Source organism: Artibeus jamaicensis, unplaced genomic scaffold, assembly GCF_021234435.1.
Source record: "Artibeus jamaicensis isolate MK-2021 breed Jamaican fruit bat unplaced genomic scaffold, CSHL_Jam_final contig_410, whole genome shotgun sequence".
Lineage (NCBI taxonomy): Eukaryota > Metazoa > Chordata > Mammalia > Chiroptera > Phyllostomidae > Artibeus > Artibeus jamaicensis.
In genome coordinates, this window is record NW_026521820.1 from 611,069 (window position 1) to 632,618 (window position 21,550).

The 21,550-nt window shown below is 38.2% G+C and overlaps 1 protein-coding gene across 12 annotated transcripts in view; it reads left to right on the top strand.

The window, feature by feature from the left end:
* DOCK9 (dedicator of cytokinesis 9) overlaps positions 1-21,550 on the top strand; it is a 377,316-nt gene that overhangs the window by 181,522 nt on the left and 174,244 nt on the right. For all 12 annotated transcript variants that reach the window (XM_053665376.1, XM_037151681.2, XM_037151687.2 and 9 more), the window contains exons 4-9: positions 30-112; positions 1,811-1,880; positions 3,924-4,019; positions 4,947-5,081; positions 11,590-11,764; positions 12,988-13,055. In XM_053665376.1, coding sequence (XP_053521351.1) covers positions 30-112; positions 1,811-1,880; positions 3,924-4,019; positions 4,947-5,081; positions 11,590-11,764; positions 12,988-13,055 — 627 coding nt within the window. The remainder of the gene's footprint in view (positions 1-29; positions 113-1,810; positions 1,881-3,923; positions 4,020-4,946; positions 5,082-11,589; positions 11,765-12,987; positions 13,056-21,550) is intronic.

A 21,550-nucleotide genomic window follows, 5' to 3' on the forward strand; every position in this document is an offset into this window, starting at 1 on the left:
TTTTAATTTTCTTTGATCCTGCCCAATAGTGCATCAAAACCTACAACTCTGACTGGCATCTTGTGAAGTATAAATATGAAGATTACTCAGGAGAGTTTCGACAGCTTCCAAAGTGAGTCAATGGTCAGACCACACAAGGTGGTGTTATACACATAGGGAAAATGCTTTGTACTGAAAATGTTTAGGGAGGTATGTGACTGCTATGCAGTCAAATTCATTGGAGAAATACTTCTAGATGGTTTGTATGTATATGGGGTACTATTGTTTACTGGGCATTTGATAATAGGACTCAATCCCAGTACTCTGGGCTTGGCACAGATGGCACACAATAATTATGTCCAGTGATTCTTTTCAGGGCACTGCTAATAAAACACAAAAAGGTAAAATTTTTTTGGTGAGAAATAGAAAATAAAGAAAATATAAAGATATTGAAAATGCTACATTGTGTTTTCTTGTAAGAAGAATATTTTTAAGAAACAAAAGTTTTATGTTTTATTTTGTATTGAGTAAATAACAAATTTTGTTTCATTTTTTATTAAATTTTATGTAGAAAGTATATCATAGAACAAGCATTTCCCAGACAAACTTCTTTACCTCCTTTCAAGTATTAACTCTTTCTAAAATACACTAAAAGCACATGTGTTTAGATTGATTAGTGGTGGTTAAAGTGAACCAGAGATAGGTATGTCTCACCTTGAGAGGATAAAGGAGTATACCCTTAAACGATGGAGTTAGCAAATCTAAGTATAGTTGATCATGAAAATTGAAAGCAAATAATGATGGATTGTTTTAAAAGTAACCATTGCCAATGAAAATTTTACTTGAGAACCTATAAATATATTTTTCTTTGTGTTTGTTGCATCTATGGGCTTAATTTGTTTACACTATTCTTGGTGAACCTAGCTATTTGTTTTTTCTATTCGTGCGGTTTAGCCACTCCTTAAGAATGTTTAGCCAGCTTCCCAAGTGCCTTTTTTAAACCTCAGCCAAGAATACTCCCTTCCAGCATTATCTTCTCCAGATGGGTATGCCTCTTAGTTCTATATTTATCCAATACTCTTGTGGGACTTTTAAAATTCTTCCCATTTGATCCGATCACTTCATAGTCTTGTTCATACCATTCTTGTGGCTGAAAGAGAATAGAATGTGAGATGTATCGTACTTAACTGTATGATATACTTTTACTGCTGGTAGATTTCACTTTTTGGCATTAAGATAAGATTTTCTGATTATGATGACAATTAGAGGGAAGATTATAATAGTGAATAGTGACATAGATTCCGTTCCATGTCTGTCTATGTCATCTACTTGCTCTGCTCTCTCTAAGCCTCAGTTTTCTCACCTATTAAATGATCTTAACACCAGTCCCCACCATCTAAAGGACTAGAAGAGATAACATGTGCAGTACACAGCACAGTGCTTACTACATAATAACTATTTAATAAATGCCAGCTGCTACTCTTACTGTCATGTTTTTGTCGTGAGTGCCATCATCCTCTAAGATTATGGTTCCTAATACATTTAAATGCAGTAACCTCATTTTCCATGCTCTTTCTTAAACTTCATATTAAAAGTTATTTTACCAAGACTTTATTTATTAACAACATTCCCATTTTGAAATACTCTGAACAAGTTATGCCATCTTAATTCCACTATGAAAAACAATAGCATTGATGATTTTAATTCTTCATCTGAGTGGGCCAGTTTTGGATTTGTTAAGTGCTGGTTCCTCTGGACAGGAGAAGAAATGTACCATCTCTTCATGGATTAGGTAATTATAAAAACAAGATTTTTTTTCTTCTTTTTAAAGCAAAGTGGCCAAGTTGGATAAACTTCCTGTTCATGTCTATGAAGTTGATGAGGAGATTGACAAAGATGAGGTAGGATAATCACTCACAGTTTTAAAAATTGATTTATTTTATGGACTTAGAAGATAATTAGAAAATAACCAACATTTAGCCAAAACAGGGATTGGATTGTTTCTTGAAACAGTGGAAGAATTTTTAAATATGTGTTGTTTGATTGATTGAGATAAGGTTTCTGTTTCAACTTAACTACTTAGCATGAATAGCTTGTTCTTCTGGTCCTGTTTATTTGTTCTGAGATCATTTTCAAAGGTCTGGATGAGATTTGGTTATGCTGTTATTACTTAGACCTTATGTTTATATTGTTTTTTAACAGGATGTCTTAAAACAAACTAGTAGCCAGTAAATTTGAAATGGCTGTTTTTTTCAGTGTTTGCTTTGAGTGATGTAGTACCCAGAAGCTCTGATTTTAACAACGCACCCTCCCCTCCCTCTGCTATGGTTGGAGAGATGAATATGGCCGGGAAAATGTACAAAAAGAGCAGGACGTGAAAGTAACTGTGTCCACTGAGCAAAGGAAACCTAATAAAATGCTAGTGCTACCCATCTCTGCATTTCTTTCTCCTCTACTCATTATTGTGTACTTCATCATGAGTTCAGTTTTTCTTTTCTTTTTTTAATTGTCAGCTAAGCCAGTGACACCAGCCATTCAAGAACTTTAACAATGTCCTTGGTAGCAAACTATTTTAGAAACCACTTTTAAAATAATTCTGGGAAGAGAAGGTAGTCATTCAAAATGAAAAATATCAAAAACTTGGTGCTAATTAATAGTAAGAGGAAGACCAATGCATGTCTGAACACACAAAATGAAACTATAAAATCCCAGATAAGTTATTTCTATTATTGCCAGTAATAACAACAATAAAATCACCAGTATTAATATTGAGGTAGTCTAAAATCAAGCATAAAATGAGTCTTTTTGCCCTTGTCTGCTTGATTACAAAAATAAGAATTGTAATCAGAGACTAGCTTTAGGATGTGTGAGCTAGGTAACCTGACACTGTGTGGCCTTCTCTTCTCAGGGTACCTACTGAAATATGTATTGGGCACAGCCTTAAAGGAGGAAAGCAGTCACAAGGGACTAGTCTTAAGGAGTGTGGAAGGGTGTGGTGGAAGTCTTGCTAGATTGTGTATTCATGTGTGTATATGTTTCATCACTCTGTTTATTATGTGGACAAATATATATCTATTATTTTTAGCAACAATTCACAGCACCACCCCCTTAAGCCCAGATCTCAGAATTTGGGGTCAGACCTTGAAGTATAAAGAGCAACTGACAGTAACTAGAGGGGAGGGAGGAGGGCAACAATGATTAGGAAGGGGAAGGGTCATCAAAGGACATGTGTTAAGGACCCATGAACAAAGCCTAAGGGGAGAAAGACTGAGGATAAGTGGGGTGGGGGGAAAGTGATGGTGGGAAAATGGAGACTGTACTTGAACAACAATTAAAAAAATATTTAGTTTGTGAAAAATAGAATAAATTATTTAAAGCATTTGAAAAAATCTTGAAGGAGCATGTTTCTTTTTATTTTCTAACACTCCCTCTTTCCTCTCTATTATATTCTTCCCTCCTTTTCTGTTGCCCCCTCGTGTTACCTCTCTTTTCTTTATTGCCTCACATTTCCTTCCTTCCTTTCTTTATTCACCTTTCCCTGAACTAAGCTTCTGGGAAGTTTTCCAGGAATTTGCTTTTGTTCTTCAACTATAGGGGAGTGTAATTTGAAAATATTTTTTATGAAAACAGGCAAGACCTTACAACTTGAGCAGTCAAGTGTGATACATACTTTCTGTGGCTCATTAAACACTTAAAAATAAAAACAAAGTAGAACTAGCTTTGCCTTTTAATGGACTAGGGTTTTCAGAAATTTGGCTTGTTCTTCTCTTTCCCTGTTAAGTGGACTCTAAAGTGACTTTGTAGGTATTAGGGTCAGATCGTTACTCCAGTAAAGGAGCAAGGGCCAACCTGACACCAAATGAATGATTTTCCTATTAAAGAGACTCACATAAAATAACAGGTAATAATGGGACATTGATTGAGGTGTTTTCCTTCTCTCCTAGGATGCTGCCTCCCTTGGCTCTCAGAAGGGTGGAATCACCAAGCATGGGTGGCTGTACAAGGGCAACATGAACAGTGCGATAAGCGTGACTATGAGGGTAAGGAGGCCTGTCACCCTGCTTATTGTAGGTCTTAGGAATAATGCTCAAAATGAATGGGCATGCTGTTTTTTCTGACAAAAGTGACATTGTCTTGTTAGTAAGATGCCTCCCTTTGATTAATATGATTGATGTCAATTTGTAGAGAGCCTTCCACCCACTTACCCTTCTCACCCTCTCACCACCTATGTGAAAAGATCATCACTGGGCTGGCATGAAAGTACGAATGCTAACACAGGCTTTCTTCTCTGTGTTGACTATGAAAATTATACTTGGTACCTCAAAAAACATCCCTGAGAGGCTAAACTAAGCGCTTTTGTGGAGGTCTACTGCAACAAAGTCAAGTAAAGTAAAAATTGAGGACTAAAGGGAAATGATTACATTGATGGAAGAGGAAAGTAAAACCAGTGTAAAATCTACTCAGCAGAAATATAGAGCCAGAGAAAAAAGAGGAATAATAATAAGAAAATAAACAGTGGTAGGGTAGACAGGGTGATAAAAATTAAATTGGACAAAATGCTGACTATGTTAATTCTGAATCTGGACAATAATTCAGTGTCATGAGGCAGAGAATAGTTTCTATTCTGTGTGAGCAAAAAAACCCTGGGGATTTGGAAAGTTTCCATCCCTCTGAGCTGCATCCCAAATTGGAGCTCCCTGCACTGCTTTTGGGTAGTTATGTAAAACCCTAAATTCTGTGGATGAGAAAAATATTCGTAGACATTAAGTGAACCACCTCCTTAGAATTGAAATGCAATGAAATTATTAGATGTGAAAGAGAGTCTTAACTCACCCAGTTACCTAGGGCATTGGCCAGAATTAGATTTGTTTTGGAGAGAACTAAACTTGTTTTTATACGTGTGTCAAATTATGACTTATCAATATTGTAACTCTTCATTTTGAGCTGTGTATGTATTTTTCTCTCAGTCATTTAAAAGACGGTTTTTCCACCTGATTCAACTTGGTGATGGATCCTACAATTTGAATTTTTATAAAGATGAAAAGATCTCTAAAGAACCGAAAGGATCGATATTTTTGGATTCCTGTATGGGTGTGGTTCAGGTAAATATCGGAAGAGGCTATCAAGTTTTCTTATTTGTAAAGTACCATCTGATTTATTAATAGACTTTCAAAAATGGCAATTTTGTGGTAGAAATATAGTGGCTGACTTTAAATTAGAACAGGATTGGTTTTCATCGTTTTGGAAGATGTCAGGAATGACATGGAGATGCATTGTTATAGTAGGCACAAGTGCTCTTATGCACAAGCTCTTGTGTTTAGAACCTGATTAACCACTTTTTAGCTGTGTGACCTTGGACGCGCTGTTACCTGAAGTTCCTTCATTTGCAAAATTTGGATGGTGATAATATTTCCTAAATAGACTAAATGAAAGGATTGGATAAGCTAACTTAGAAACATTTAGAACAGTTCTTAACATCTTAGTTGATAACTTTACCAATGACAGAGTAGTATATGGAACAAGAGATTGGGTTTCAGAACCAGACTGACTTCGAATCAACCACTTACCAATTGTGTAACCTCTCTGAGCCTCACTTTCCTCATTCATTAAGTAGGGATAGTAATAGTACCAAATACGGCTTCTGAGAGGATTAATTAATTAATCTTACAATGTAACAGCTTATGACAGTGATGGCACATAGTAAACATTCAGCTGGTATTAGGTGTTTTTATCATAGTGCTGTTGCAAGTGTAGAATTATTCCTAAAAAAATTATTTTTTATTATAATATATAAGACATGAATACATACATATTATAAGTATTAGAAAATACAGATGGTGGAAGTCCCTGTTGACTCCAATTGCTTCCTTTCCCAAAGAGTTACTTTTACCAATTTGGTATTCTCCTTCCATACCTTTATAGAATTATCTTTGAAAGCGGGTTGCCTGCCCATTCCCTTGCCATTTTTCAGGAAGATCTAAAGTATGTTGGAAAGCAGTAAGATAAACATGGAGTTAGGGAAGGGAGGAGATAAAGTGGAATTAAGATAAGAAAAAAGTAACATGTTACGAAGACCTAATACCAGTTTTGGGTGGGCAACAGACTGGGCTCTATGCTTTCTAGCTTGGAGACACATTTAGTCACACAGCACATAGATACAATCTAATTAGAATGAAGCTCAGGGATATTTTGTGGGGGACACTCAGACAGAGAGCTCTGTGTGATTAATGAACAATCTCCTTGACAATTCCTCACAATAGATATAGTCACCATTGTCAGAGAATCTCTCTTAAAATGACTCTATGTTAGTCAGTGACATCAGCCTGAAGCAAAAAAGGTTGTTTTGTGCCAGCAAGGTTAATGTTAGACCCACAGCTCTCTGGTTTGACCCTTGGATATACTTACTTGTTTATTATGTATTTGTGTTTACTTAAAATTAAGTTACATGTTCATCATATTGTTCATTGGTTTTAAACAGTCAAACAGTGTAGAAAGAACAGTAAATGCACATTCTTGCCTGCATCACTCCCACTTCACCCACTTCCCACTCTCCTAAAATGATGGTTTTGAATTCTTTTCATGATTTTTTCTGGGGTTTGTCTTCATATTGCTAGATAAGCAGTGTTTGTGCTCTTTATTCATCAGTGGTGGACATTATGTGCTGGTGATAGGATTTTAGCTCCTGTCACCTTCCTTTCTGCTCTAATTTGGACTACAGTTGACCCTTGAACAATGCAAGGATTAGGAGCACCATCCACCTACAGAGTTGAAAATCCATGTATAAATTTTGACTCCCCCCAAATTTAACTACTAATAGCTTGCTGTTGACCAGAAGCCTTACTGATAAAAACAGTCAGTGAGCACATATTTTGTATGTTACACATGAATATGTTTGTTTATATTTTTCTTGACTGCTAATGGTGCCATGTCTGGTCTGTAACTGTGTTTATAAGTTTTTCTAAATTTTAACTTCTATAATAGATTTCTGAATATTTTATGATAGTAAATGATAAAAATAGACTACTATCTGCATAGATTTTATTCATTTATTACATACCTAACTTTTTCTTAATTTTCAATGTTTCTAGTCTATGCAGCTCATCTGCAAGTTTTTTCAAATAGTTACAAATATCAAAACAGTTTTTTCCAAAATATTTATTGAAAAAAAATTTATATCAAAGTGAAGTTGGGTGGTTAAATCCCATGTTCGAGCATCAGATGTAGTTGCTTTCTTAGCCTGTGCACAGCCATACATTCTGAGAATTCCCTTTACCTTCTTTTCTGTGTTGGATTCCTATTTTGAGGATCTTATGTCATCTTCTTGTTTTATTTTCTTGCATACCCTACAGTAGCTTCCTGAGAAATCATGTGTAGGATGTTAATTTTTTGAGGGTTGGCATATCTGCAAATATCTTTATTTTTGCATTTATACTTGACTAGTAGTTTGGCTATATGTAGAAATACAAGGTAAAATTTACCTTAGAATTTGAAGGCATTTCAATATCTTGTAGGTGAACATGTTGTTTTGGAGTCTGATGTTATTCTTATTCTTCATTCTTTGTGATCTTCTCTTTATCTTTGGTCACCTGAAATTTAGGTTATTGTGCCTTTTGTTTGCTGTTTTTTTTGGTGGGGTAAGCTTTTTATTAAGGCAAAACATATAAATAGAAAATATACATATAATGAATGTGAGACTATATTTTTACTAAGTTTGGATCTCTTTTGTGCTGAGAGCTCTGTTCTCATTCTGAAACCTGTCCTGCATGTTCTAGCCACCTGGGCCTTCCTGACCTCCAGTCTCTTCAGCTCAGGGAGACTACAGGACTGTTTGGGTTTCCCTTCCCATGCCATGATCCAGGTATTGCCTCTTGGCAAAAAGCTAAGATGCTAGTAGAGTTCACTTCATTTACTTTCTGTCAGAGATCCCAGGCCTGCTCTCCCTGTTGTCAAAAATCTTAAAACAGTTTCATCTAGTTTGTCCAGTTTTCTAGTTGTTATTATGGAAGAGTTAAGTCCAAACTTTATTACTTAATCATGGCCAGCAGTAGAAGTTGGGGGTCCATCCAAACTTAGATGTTTTCAGGGACCAAACAGGTAAATTAAGTGAAAGAAGGAGCCTGGGTGTAAAGCAGATAGGGAATACTTGGAAGTGTCACAAACTGGAGAACAGGTGGTCCCATTTAAAGAGGACCGATGCTGCCGGGTGGAAATGTTACAGAACAGGCACACAGGGGCCTGGACTCTGGAGTATGGTATACTAATACCGTCTGGACAACCTACTGGCTTGATTGTCCGCTGCCAATCGGAAAGACATCTCTCAATGCCAGAGATTTGTGAAAAGGAGAGGAAATGTTTATTTAATGCCATCCAGACTTAAAGTAGTGACCTAATGTCTTCATTAAAATATCGAAGTCCTTTAGGATATCCACCTACATACACAGCGCTCCCTTTTCCCCCTGCCCTAATTCAGAGTACTGTAACTCAGGAAAAGAGCAAAAGTCTGGGATCCAAGCTCCTGCCACCATCTGCTGTGTCCACCATCCAGGCAGGATCTCTAATTAATCCAAAGTCATGTGGCACCTTCTCATGGTCTACTGGCAAGACTTCTTTGTACCCATTTTTCCAGGCAAAGTGTCTCCTGCTTCCCAGGCTACGCAGCCACAGGGAGTACCCCAAAGCTGCAGGGGTCTGCACTCTGGCCAAAACTGCATGGTTCTTTTCTTCCACCAGAGCTGTGGGAGTCTACACTCTGGCTAAGCCTCATAGTTCTCCCTTCTTCCACCAGAGCCAAGAGGGGGTCCTCACTCTGCCAAAAGTACATGGCTCCCCCCAGTGGCTGCTGTGTTTCAGTTTAAATCCTCGAGCTAATCCTCTTCTGTACCCCCATTTCCAGTTCCTCCCACAATCAGTTACACCTGCCAGCATTCCTGTATTATTCCAAGTGTACTAGGCTGCCATCGTGAGTCTGGGCAGGTATGGCCCCATGTCCTGGAGCCAGTTTTATCCAAGCTTCCCTGCAGGTGCTGTAATTTGGGGGACCTGTCCCCCAGTTCCATCTTGGGGGTGGAGTGACTTCCATCCCCCTGGCTCCAAGCATGGCTACAGCTATTTAACATATCCAAGTGACCCACCAGAGGCTATAAATATGTTAAATGGCTATGCCAGGGATTAGCTGCATGACTGTGGCTGTACAAAACAGCCTTGCATATTCCTGCTCCATGTGTCCCTTCCCCCAACTCATACCTGTGGAGGAAGGAGTGAGGACATCTTATATGTCTCTCCAATATTTCCTAGACACCCTGAGCTGTGGACCCCATTCCAAATCCCCCTCCGGGCCCCCCCTCTTAGCTGCACCCTGTATCAGAAATACCAGGTCAGGGTTGCCAGATCCTGACCTGGCAACCCTGCCAGGGTTTTTCAGGAAAGGCAAAACTATAAAATTGTAGTTAAATCTTAGTGTTCTTAATTATTGGTAACTGATTTAAAAGAAAACCACTGTGCAAGATCCAAAAAGGGTGTGTGTGTGGAATACATAAAAGTGTATTCAGTGTATTTGGGCCCTGAATCAAGAGTATAGCATCACTTAGCATTCACTGAAAATTATTATGCATCAACAGCTAATTGGCACATAGCTATCTCCCCAGGTGATAACCCAACCTCACCTGAAAGCTGCTGCTGTAGAGACCAAATTATATCGAAAAGTATGTTTATTCATAGTATGAAGTAAGGACTATCAGAGTGAATTGTCAATGATGGCAAACTAACTTCTTGTGTGGGATTCCTAAATAGGAGTTTGATTTATATTTTTAAGTTGAGACACTTTTTAAGTTACCTTTTAGTTGAATTTTCTTAGCATTTGGAAAGTAGGAAGTGATTATTTTGTTTGTAAGAGGTTTTTTGTCAGTCATCAATTCAGTGTATAGGTAATTTATAAGTATGGACTGGATGGTCTATTCAGTCTCTGGGGTACATTTTAGAATCTAAGGGTCTGACTTCAATGGCTGTCTCATCCTTTTTTTTTTTTTTTTTTTTGCAGACATTGCTGATGGTGGTTTTTATTTAATGAATTGTATCTAAGTCTTCAAAAGTTTAAAATTATTTGTTTTTGTCCATTTCCATTTGTAACCTAAGATTCAAAGGTTGTGGTTTAAGTGTTTGGGGGTTTTAAAAATATATATTGCTATTGGACATTATTTTAATATTTAGTTGATTGATACTGTGAGTTCACAGAAATACCTAAACTAAAATTTTAAAATAGACCTGAGTTGAATCCAGTTTAGAATGTTGAGCCTTGAGAGTATTTTAGGAGCTTGAAGTGATTATACTTATTTTGTAGATAAGGAAACAGGAATAATTCATAATTAAGACCTAATGTTCTTTCCCTGCTCCCCTTTAATTTACTTTCATAATTGTAAGTATGTGAGGAATGTAGGGGAAATAAAACTCATTTCACTTCCAGACTTTGATTCTTTCCTTGAAGTAAAGTGAAGTTTAAGTGAGGTCCAAGGCAGCAATTAGGGCACCCACACTAGGTCGTCCGTATATAGTAGTTTTTGTGGCTTTGCTGGGAGCAGCACATTCCTTCATGTTTCTGAGAAGTACACAGAGATGCCTTTGAGAGTATGGCCCTGTCCCTGAGACCTGCATTGAGGAGCAGGGGACAGCTAACCAGCTAGAATTTTAGTGGGAAGGGGTCTGCTATGTGATCTGCAGGTTGGCAGGAGTTTGTGATATTATGTCCCTTAGCCTGTACTTACAAGGAATCTTGTACCATGGTCTGTCGAGCTTAGCTTCTATCTAATATAGTCACTTGGGATGATTTTAGCCCCAGAGGATAGTTGGTAATATCTAGAGACATGCTTTGATCTTTACAACTGGAGGAAATGCTACTGGTATCTAGTGGATATAAGGCCAGGGATGCTACTAAACCACCTGTAATACACAGTATAGCTCCTCAGAGCAGAATTATCAACCCAAACATCAGTAGTGCAGCGGTTGAGAAAACCTGCTCTAGGGCATGTTCATCTTTCATCATTTAATGCCCATGGACTACACCCTTCCCCAGTCATAAAAACCACAGGCATCGGTGGAGGGGAAGGTAGACACAGTGTCCTAATATCTTTGGGGACTCATAAATGATTAAAAGTTTTGAAGTAAGGAAGTCAAACATATTGATAGATAATGATATGCTTTAAAAAATGTAATACACACTAATTCATTAAAAAAGTAGGAGCTAGGGGAATTGAAAATATTCGTGAAATTTCATTCATTCAAGTATTTTTCAAGAGCCTATTATTTGCCAGGCAGTGTTCTACAAATGGGGATGTAGCACTGAGTAAAAGAAATCTCTGCCCTGAGGAAATTCCATTCCATTGGAGGGAACAGCAAATAAGATGACTACATAAAATATGTAGTATGTCAGATGGAAAAAAAAAGCTATGGAGAAAATAAAGCAGGGAAGATAGATAGTGATGGGTTTGGGTTTTCTGTGGAGGGGACTTGTTCCCAAATGCCAGTGTGATAGGACCCATCAGCAAATAATAAAGAGAAAAGCTTTAAAGGCCATTCCAATTCTTTTAAATATGTCTTGTTACCCCTTTGCCATTTCAGAACAACAAAGTCAGGCGTTTTGCTTTTGAGCTCAAAATGCAGGACAAAAGTAGTTATCTTTTGGCAGCAGACAGTGAAGTGGAAATGGAAGAATGGATCACAACTCTAAACAAGATTCTCCAGCTCAACTTTGAAGCTGCGATGCAAGAAAAGCGAAATGGAGACTCTCATGAAGGTAGGTAGGTCTAGCTTTTCCCGTATACAGGCACACTCTGCAGGTGTCCATTACTTTTGCCAGAGGGTATAGAAAATAGAAATATATTGCATATGTACATGAAAGGTGAGACATGTGAGCTTTTTACAGATGGCTTCTCAAGAAAAGATTTTTGTCACATTATGATTTATTACCCTCTAACATCATTTTTATAAGTAAATCATGTAATTAGAAGAACCATAGGTTTGGAGTCAAAAAGGAAGACCTGAGATATTGAATCCCAACAATAAACATTATTTTTCATCTGTGAGCACTTAGGCAAGCCGTTTACATTTTCTAAATATTGGTTTATTCACCTGTAAAACAGGAATTAAAAAATGGAATGTGCTGGTCCATGGGAAGATTAAGTAAGATAATGCATGTCTAGTACCTAGCATAGAGTCACTGTTTAAAATGCTAATTATAGTTATTACTGTTATTATTATTGATCATATCCTTTGGAATTTCCAAAGCAAAGGTAGAGGGCAGAAGCCTCAGATGAAATTGGTGGGAAAATATGGCTATTTTCTTGATAATTCATGTGCGGGTCTGGGGAGTTTTCATTTTATTTTATATTTTTAGTTCTTTAGACAGGTGATTCTCAACTCTGTCTCTTAGAAATGCCTTGAAACTTAAAAAAAAATTTTTTTCTTGCCCTGGCCTCTGTGGCTTAGTTGTTTGAAGTATTGTCCTATAACTGGAAGGTTGCAAGTTTGATCCCTGGTCCATGTGTGTATGGGAGGCAACCAGTCAGCGTTTTTTTTCTCACATCAATGATTCTCTCTTTCCTGTCCTGTCTCCCTTCCTCTCTCTCTAAAAGCAATGAAAAAATGTCATTGGCTGAGGAGATACGTATATACTTTATTTGTTCCACCAAAGATTCTGAAGACTCTGACTGAGTTGGTCTGGGGAGGCTTGATTTTTAGCACATCTGATGGGTGTGGCCCTGTGGGGATGGTGTGCAGGCCTAGTGACAGTTCTAATTAGACAGTATCAGTGCTGTACCAGCTATCAGATGTTTAACTCTCACCATTGGGCCTGGGTATCTGAGTATTTTTTTAAAGCGCCAGGGTATTCCTAAAGAGCATTCAGAGTTGAAATCCGGTGTGTTCAAGGGCATATATAAGAACTGACCTTCTTCCTCCTGTTTTTCAAAAAATTTGTTCAACTATAAGTGACTCAGGTAATCTGTTTTGCCATTTTAGATGATGAACAAAGCAAATTGGAAGGTTCTGGTTCCGGTTTAGATAGCTACCTGCCTGAACTAGTCAAGGTAACATCATCTTAAATCTTCTGCTCTTCATAGAATGATACGGAAATATAAAGAGGGCCCCCCCAACCCTCCAAACTTACTTATTTATTTGTAAAGTATTTTTATTTAATTATTGTTCAAGTACAGTTTTCTGTCTTTTACTTCCATCCCAGCCCCCATAGTGCTCCCCACTTTCCTCTCATTTCCACCCCCCTTAGTAAAATTTTGTCAATGTGTCCTTTATACTTTTTTCTGTAACCCCCAAATTTATTTATAAAAAGTTGTGTATTTTTACATGTTTAAACCTAAGTCACATTCAAAGAATTCTCCATTTGATGCAATACACCTATCAAGAACTTTTTTCCATTGCTCAAAACAGTTTTTGAATTCGTCGATTTTGATGTCTTTTAGCACTTCTTCTGTTTTTTTGTTTTACCTTTTCCACATTGGTGAAACATTTTCCTTTGAGGACTTTTTTATCCCAGAAAACAAAAAGTTGCTCCATGAGAGATTAGGTGAATGGGGAGAGTGGGACACAGGAGTCATGTTGTTTTTAATCAAAAAACTAGCTGAATATTCGGCTAGGAGTGGGTAGCTGCACTCATAAATCACCGATCATGAAATGGACAAATGCATTGAAAGAGTCTTCAAAAAAATTCACTGAAGCCAAATGCAGCCTCTCACAACAACACCAGATGGTACAGTGATACAGATGGGTTTCTAGAACAATTGCATAGTGGGGAAGCCTGTACTACAAGGAGTCTTCCCTTCAGAAGATAATTTCAGTTTTTTGGGGGGTTCCCCTCTCCTATTTATTGTTTCTTCTGTTGAAATGATTAGCAGCAATTACATTGCAGTAAATGACATTGTAGTTACTCCTTTCTGACTTGAATATGTGCTGAGGTGAAATACACTACTGACCAGAATTGGATTTCAGTCTGTTTTTTAGAAAGTGCCTTACAAAGTATTCAAAGGATTGTTTTATTATTATTTTTTATGTCAGCAATGTTCATCCAGTGTGCTGCAAGAATTTTTAAAACATCCAGTATCTTACTATTTAGTCAAGGGCATTGACCTCCTTTTCCTTCGATTGTCAAAAAAATGACAACAGCGAACACAACACTAGCCAGTTGGTGGGAATGAATCAAAATTATAGTTATTTTTGTGTCAGATCAGCAAAAAACATATTTTTGTCATCTGCAGAATTTTAGTAATTCCTTTGTATGCCATGAAATGAAAAAAGTTGAGAAGTTGAAAAACACTTAATTTTTCCCTCCATAAAATTAACATAATGTTAACTAATATTACAAGTATTAAAGAAATAACCAAAATACACAGGTAAATGTTCCCATGGTAATGAAATACTTACTGTGTTCACATACATACAGCCCTTATTCAAGTCATTAAACACAATTTAAAAGATGATGGGTCCATGTTAATCTTGCCACGAAATCAAAGAGGGGTTGCCTGTATTATATAAATTGTTTGTGGGTTTCCATTTGCAATGGAAAAAAAGTTACATCTAGTATTGTTTATAATTTTGAGAAACTTACAAGTTACTCAAAAGCACAAAGTCAAAACAACCATGTTCAGAAAACATGGTGTCAAAACACCCAGATTCAGCACTTGTTACTATATTATCAGCTTTCTTTGTTTAAAGGAAGAAAACACCAGTTATAAAGTTCTTTTTAAACATCATCCTTATTCCATTCCCTTCTTTTCCTGCAACCTCGATCAGAGGCAACCACTATTAAGAATTTTCTGGGATTAATTCCATTTACTTTTTATATCTTTACCAATATATCTATTAATAATGATATATATGATTGTGTTTTATATGTTTAAAAATGTATAAATAGTAATGTATCATTCTGCACTTGTTTTTATTTTTAATTCAGCATTGTCTTTGAGATTTATCCAAGTTAGTATATAGATCTAGTTCAACCCCTTTATTGCATTGTGTAAGCATTTTATATTAGCTGTTGTTTATTTCCAATTTTTTTCTCTTCCATTGTCACAGTGAATATTCTTGTACTTGTCTCCTTATGTGCATCAATGAATGATTTCTTTTTCAAATGAGAGAAATATCTTTGTCTTCTCTAGATCTTTATATTCTTACTCTGTTACTTTTTTTTAATTCTTTTTTTCCCCTAGTACAATGAAATAAAGACTGTATACACCCACATCTTAAACACTGTAATAGAATACATGGTTTCTCCATATACAATTATAAATAGACTAGCATTCAGCATTGACCTTTAGTTTAAATAACATGGTTCTTCTAAAATATAAAATCTCCTTCCTAGGCGAGGACTTTAGAATATTGTTTTTCTTAGGACTTGACTGTTACCACAGTATCTTTTTAGCACCTGCCTATTACAGCTAATTTTAGTGCTACCATTGTAACCACTTTTTAGGCTGGGAAAAGTTTTGGTGTGTGTGTTTGCTTTTCTGTGTTATGAAATTTTGTGTATCATAGTTTACGTTGAGATTTTTTTAAATTTCTCCATGTTTGGGGCTTCATAATTTCTCAAAGCAAAAGATTTGTTGAAACAGATAATGTATGCAATACAATTTAGAATTCAAAAAGTAACTTTCTATGCTTACTGGGTGAACACAAGGGATACCTAAGAGAAGACCCATTATATTTGAGCCTAATGTTGTTTCATTAGTAATGTTGTTGTTTTTTTCCTGTGAAGACATCCAGGAGTGGTGCTCTTCTTTCTTTTGTCATTGCCTACTACTATTTAGCCAGCATAATTCAGAATTCCTTTTTCCTGAGACCTAGGGAGATTTTAAAAATAAAAAATACATATACACGTACACATTTAAAAGAAATCTGGGTCACATAATGTTGAGCTAAAGAAGCCTGATACAAAGCCTGACACGAATACACACACACACACACACACACACACACACACACACACTTGTGAGTGTACATATGTATATGTGTGTATGTATCCTTTTAAAAATATATATGCATAACATATTTGGAGCAGTTTTCAAATTGTGAGTAACCACTATACTAGCTGAAGCTGTCTTAGTTGGTAAAATCAATTTAATTAGTTTCAAGCCCCATTTCTTACTTTTTTTTTTATTGAAATAGAACTTACATAGAGAAAATGCTCAAGTATAATACTAATTATACAACTTGATGGATTTCACATTTGTGTACCCACATAACCACCATTCAGATCTCAATATATAAAACATTTCCAGACTTCCAGCCAAGATGGAGGCATAGGTGGAAACACTACCTCCTCACACAACCAAGTTTAAAGACAACAAAGTTTTAGTAACAAAAACACAACCAAAACACAGAAAATTAAACTGTACGGAAGTCTGACAACAACGAACCATTCAGCCAGACCAGTAAGAGGGGCGGAGTCAGTGGCTGGTGGAGCAGGATCAGGCAGGCAAAAGCAGCCTGACTGATGCAGGAGCGCAGGTGTTGGCGGATCCCAGGGTTGGGGTGGCGGCAGGCAGACCCAGTGGGGGCGCAAAGTGGCTGGCTGACTGGAGTCACACATTCACGCTCAGATAAACCAGGTGAATGAGCAAGCAGTGAGACAGACCACGTGGGCTAGGGCCCCAGCACCAGGAGTTAAAGCCTGAAATCACCAATTGGAGACACTTTCAGGGTTGAGGTGCCAGGGGAAGCTCCCGGGCTCACAGAGAGTTTGTTGGAGAGACCCACAGGGTTCTGGAGGGTGCACAGACTCACGCACCCAGGAGCTGGCACCAGGGGGGCCTGGTTTGCTTGTGGGAAGCAGCAGAGGGGACCAAAATCCAAGAGAGAGTGGAACGAATGCCATTGCCCCTCTCTGACCCCGCCCCCACATACAGCGTCACAACTCAGCAACTGGGTCACCCCACCCTGGTGAACATCTAAGGCTCCGCCCCTCATATGTAATAGGCACGACCTGACCAAAACATTATGGCTCAAGCAGAAAAAGAGCTCCCAAGGCCCAAAGCCAGTACTTTTAAGCGACCAAGAAATAGCTAACCTGTCAGTTCAAAACACTGGTGGTCAGGATGCTCACAAAACTGGTTGATTTTAGTCACAAATTAGATGAACAAATGAAGGCTAAACTAATTGAAATGAAGGGAAATGCACAGGAAAGCAATAGTGATGGAAAGTTAACTGGGACTCAAATCAAAGGAGTGGACCAGAAGGAAGAAAAAATGACCAAACAAAAGAACAAAGAAACAAGTGGGACAACTGTAATGGCATAGTCAATAAAATATATAAAAAAAAAACATTTTCAGCATCTCAGAAGACTGTCCTGTAACCCTCACCAAGCTGATATTCCCATTCTTTTGACCTCTATCATTGTAGATTAGCCTCAGCTATTCTAGACCTTCCTATAAATGGAATCATTTAGCATGCACTATCTGTCAGACTTCTTTAGCTTGACAGTACGTGACCCAGTTTTTATTAAAAGGATAGAATTTGGTAGAGAATATTAAAGTACACTACTCTTAATGATGATGGATATTACTTTATGGATGTAGATACACATCTTGTGTATGCATTGGGTGGTGATGTAAATATATGTTTTACTGTGGGTCATGGTGAAAGCCAGACAAATGCAGCGTTGTAAGGGACTAAACTGCTGTTTTTCCCCTTGGCTCTCAAGTGTTTTAAACATAATTTGATTTAGGAAGGCAGAAACAGGAAGAAAGCCATTTTTCAAAGGAAAAAAAGAATAAAGCAAAATTAGATGTATTATTATTCACACATTGTGCCACCATCATGCTTGTAGGTGGCAGGTGTCCATCGGTGATGCCTTTGTGGTGTGCGGTGTAAGGGACCAGGGTCTGTGTCCAGCTCTCAGGTCTTTCACAATCCAAGGCTTCTAATGAGACTGTGGTTTTGGCTGTTTCCAGTCCCATGCAGTGTATCTGGGGTGGTAATCATTCATATCTATTAAAAAAGCAGGGATAACTGGTCATCCTGATTACACAAGGAATGGATTCAGAGTGGAAGGGAGAGTGGAGAGTCTGGAGGCACAAAGCTGTGCAAGGAGGGGAGTTTAATCAGGGATGAAGAATAAAGTGGTCAGTACCAGGGGAGGAGGGTGTAAGAAAGGGTCCAGTAGGTGATTATGTCACAGTTAAGATTTTGGAGAAAAGAACAGAACATGAGGGGCAGGCAGAAGTTTGTTAAAGGTGTAACTCCTCTTTCTGCTTCATTTATCCCATTACCCTGGCGTTTGTTTTCCACTGTGATTGAGACATGATCAAACAGGATGTGAGTGACAGGATGTTGTTTTGTACAAAAATAACTAAAGTCTCATTCTGGAATATAATGGAGAGGCCCTCTACATGTGGTAGGGATGACATGGACTTCAGTTTTCAGAATATTTTGTATATTCTTAGCCCTTATGTTGTTTGTATATTCACTACTGAACATCATTATTATTTTATTAGGCGACATGCTGTATTTACCCTAAAATTTGTTCTTTTCTTCCAGTTGTCCAGTATGGAACCAAACATGTTTGTCGTGAATTTAACAGCATTTAATAGTATCAGAATACTTACTTTTATAAACATTTTTATTGACTATGTAAACTATAAAATTAGTCAACCCTTCAAAGTCTATGGTTAATATGATCAAATTGTAAACCTGATTATTATTTGTTTAATCATTTCTTTCTCTGGTTGCACTTAAATTAGGTAATATTGGGATGTATGTCGTGTCCTTCTGTAAAGACAGTATTAAGAAAATCTTCATGCTTTCAATTTATATTTTTCTCCTCCACAGCTTTTCTATTTTTTGGACTTTTTAAAAAGTATGTTTTATTGATTATGCTATTACAGTGTTGATCCAATTTTTCTCTCCCTTTTATCACCCTCCTTTCACACACACTCCAGCATTCCCCCACCCTTGGGTTGTGCATATAAGTTCTTTGGCTTCTCCATTTTCTATACTCTTCTTAACCTCCCTCTGTCTGTTTTGTACCTGCCTATTGTGCTTCTTATTCCCTGTACATTTTCCTCACATTCTCCTGCTCCCCACTGATAACCCTTCGTGTGATCTTCATTTCTGTGATTCTGTTCCTGTTCTAGCTGTTTGCTTAGTTTTTGTTTTTGTTTTTTAGGTTCAGTTGCTGATAGTTGTGAGTTTGTTGTCATTTTAATGTTCATAGTTTTGATCTTCCTCTTTTTCTTAGATAAGTCTCTTTAACATTTCACATAATAAGGGCTTGGTGATGATGAACTCCTCGAACTTGACCTTATCTGGGGAACACTATAGCTGCCCTTCTATTCTAAATGATAGCTTTGCTGGATAGAGTAATCTTGAATGTAGGTCCTTGCCTTTCATGACTTTGAATCCTTCTTTCCAGCCCCTGCCTTGCCTGTAAGGTTTCTTTTGAGAAATCAACTGATAGTATTATGGGAACTCCTTTGTAGATAACCGTCTTCTTTTCTCTTGCTGTTTTTTTGTTTTTTTTTTAAATTTTTTAAAATTGATTAAGCTGTTACAGTTGTTCTATTCCCCCCTTCATTCCCCTCCACCCTACCCCCCCCATCCCCACCATTACCCCCCTTTAGTTTATGACCCTGTGTCTCAAGTCCTTTAGATTCTATATTTCCCATGCTATTCTTGCCCCCCCCATCTATTTTCTATCTACTGTCTATGCTACTTATTTTCTGTACCTTCTCCCCCCTATCTCCTCCTCCCACTCCCCTGTTGCTAACCCTCCTTGAGATCTTCATTTCTATGTTTCCACTCCTGATCTAGCTGTCCTTTTAGTTTGCTTTCGTTTTAGGCGTGGTTGTTAATAACTGTGAGTTTGTTGTCCTTTCACTGTTCATGTTTCTTTAACTTTTTTTCTTAGATAAGTCCCTTTAACATTTCATATAGTAAGGGCTTGGTGATGATGAACTCCTTGAATTTGATCTTATCTGAGAAGCACCTTATCTGTCCTTCCATTCTAAATGAAAGTTTTGCTGGATAGAGCAATCTTGGTTGTAGGTCTTTGGATTTCATGACTTGGAATACCTCTTTCCATCCCCTTCTTGCCTGTAAGGTCTCTTTTGAGAAATCTGCTGACAGTCTGATGGGGACTCCTTTGTAGGTGACTGTCCCCTTAGCTCTTGCTGCTTCTAGGATTCTCTCCTTCATTTTAATTTTGGCTAATGTAATTATGATGTGCCTTGGTGTGTTCCTTCTTGGGTCCCACTTCTTTGGTACTCTCTGAGCTTCCTGGATTTCCTGGAAGTCTATTTCCTTTGCCAGAATGGGGAAGTTCTCCTTTATTATTTGTGCAAATAAGTTTTCCACTGGTGGCTGTGCCTTTCCCCTTTCTGGTACCCCTATAATTCGGATATTGGAGCATTTAAAGATGTCCTGGAGGTTTGTAAGACTCTCCTCATTTCTTTGAATTCTTGCTTCCTGACTCTTTTCTGTTTGGCCATTATTTGCTTTCTTCTGGTCCACTCCATTGATTTGAGTTCCAGTTTCCTTTTCATCGCTATTGGTTTCCTGTGCAATTCCATTCATTTCAATTAGTTTCGCCTTCATATGTTTCTCTAATTTGTGGCTATAATCAACCAGTTCTGTGAGGATCCTGATGACCAGTGTTTTAAACTGTGCGTCTGAGAGTTTTGCTATTTCTTCATTGCTTAGGTCTATGTGCTCAGGGATTTTGAGAACTTGCGACATTTTTGGTCTGTTCTGGCCCTTTAAGTGTGAGAAGCGGCGCCTTGGACTCCCAGGTTGCTGGGTTGTGACGCTGTATGTGGGGGCGTGGTCAGAGCGGGGAAATGGCGGCACCCTCTACTGCCGCTTGCCCCGGGGACGCGGGGCCCAGTCGAACCGCCCACTCCCTCGCAGGTCCGCTCGCGCACAAATAGGCGACCACAGTCAACACGCAGCACCGCTTCCCCGCTGTCTCCTCCGCGGTCGCTCGCCTGGTCACTCGCTTGGTCGCTCACTAGGTCCAACCCTGCGCCTGGATTCCGCGTCTGGATTCCGCGCCTGAGCCCGTCTGACCGAGTCCTCCTGTTCAACCCTGCTCCACCAGCCACTGGTTTCGCCCCTTACCGCTCAGGCTGAAGAATTTGTTGTTAACGGACTTCCGAAAAGTTCAATTTTCCGTGTTCTGGCTGTGTTTTGTGTTGCTAATATTTAGTTGTCCCTAAACTTGGTTGTGTGAGAAGGCACAGCACATCCACCTATACCTCCATCTTGGCGGAAGTCTCTCTTGCTGTTTTTTGTTTTTTTTTTAATTTATTTATCTTTAGAGGGGAAGGGAAGGAGAGAGGGAGAGAAACATCAATGTATGGTTGTCTTTCGTGCGTCCCCTGCTGGGAACTAGCCTGCAGGGAACCTGCCTGCAACCCTGGCATGTGCCCTGACTGGGAATCGAACCGCGCTTGTCTGGTTCGCAGGCTCGTGCTCAATCCACTGAGCTACACCAGTCAGGGCTTCTCTTGCTGTTTTTAAGACTCTCTCCTTATCTTTAATCTTGGGTAACTTAATTACAATGTGTCTTGGTGTGTTC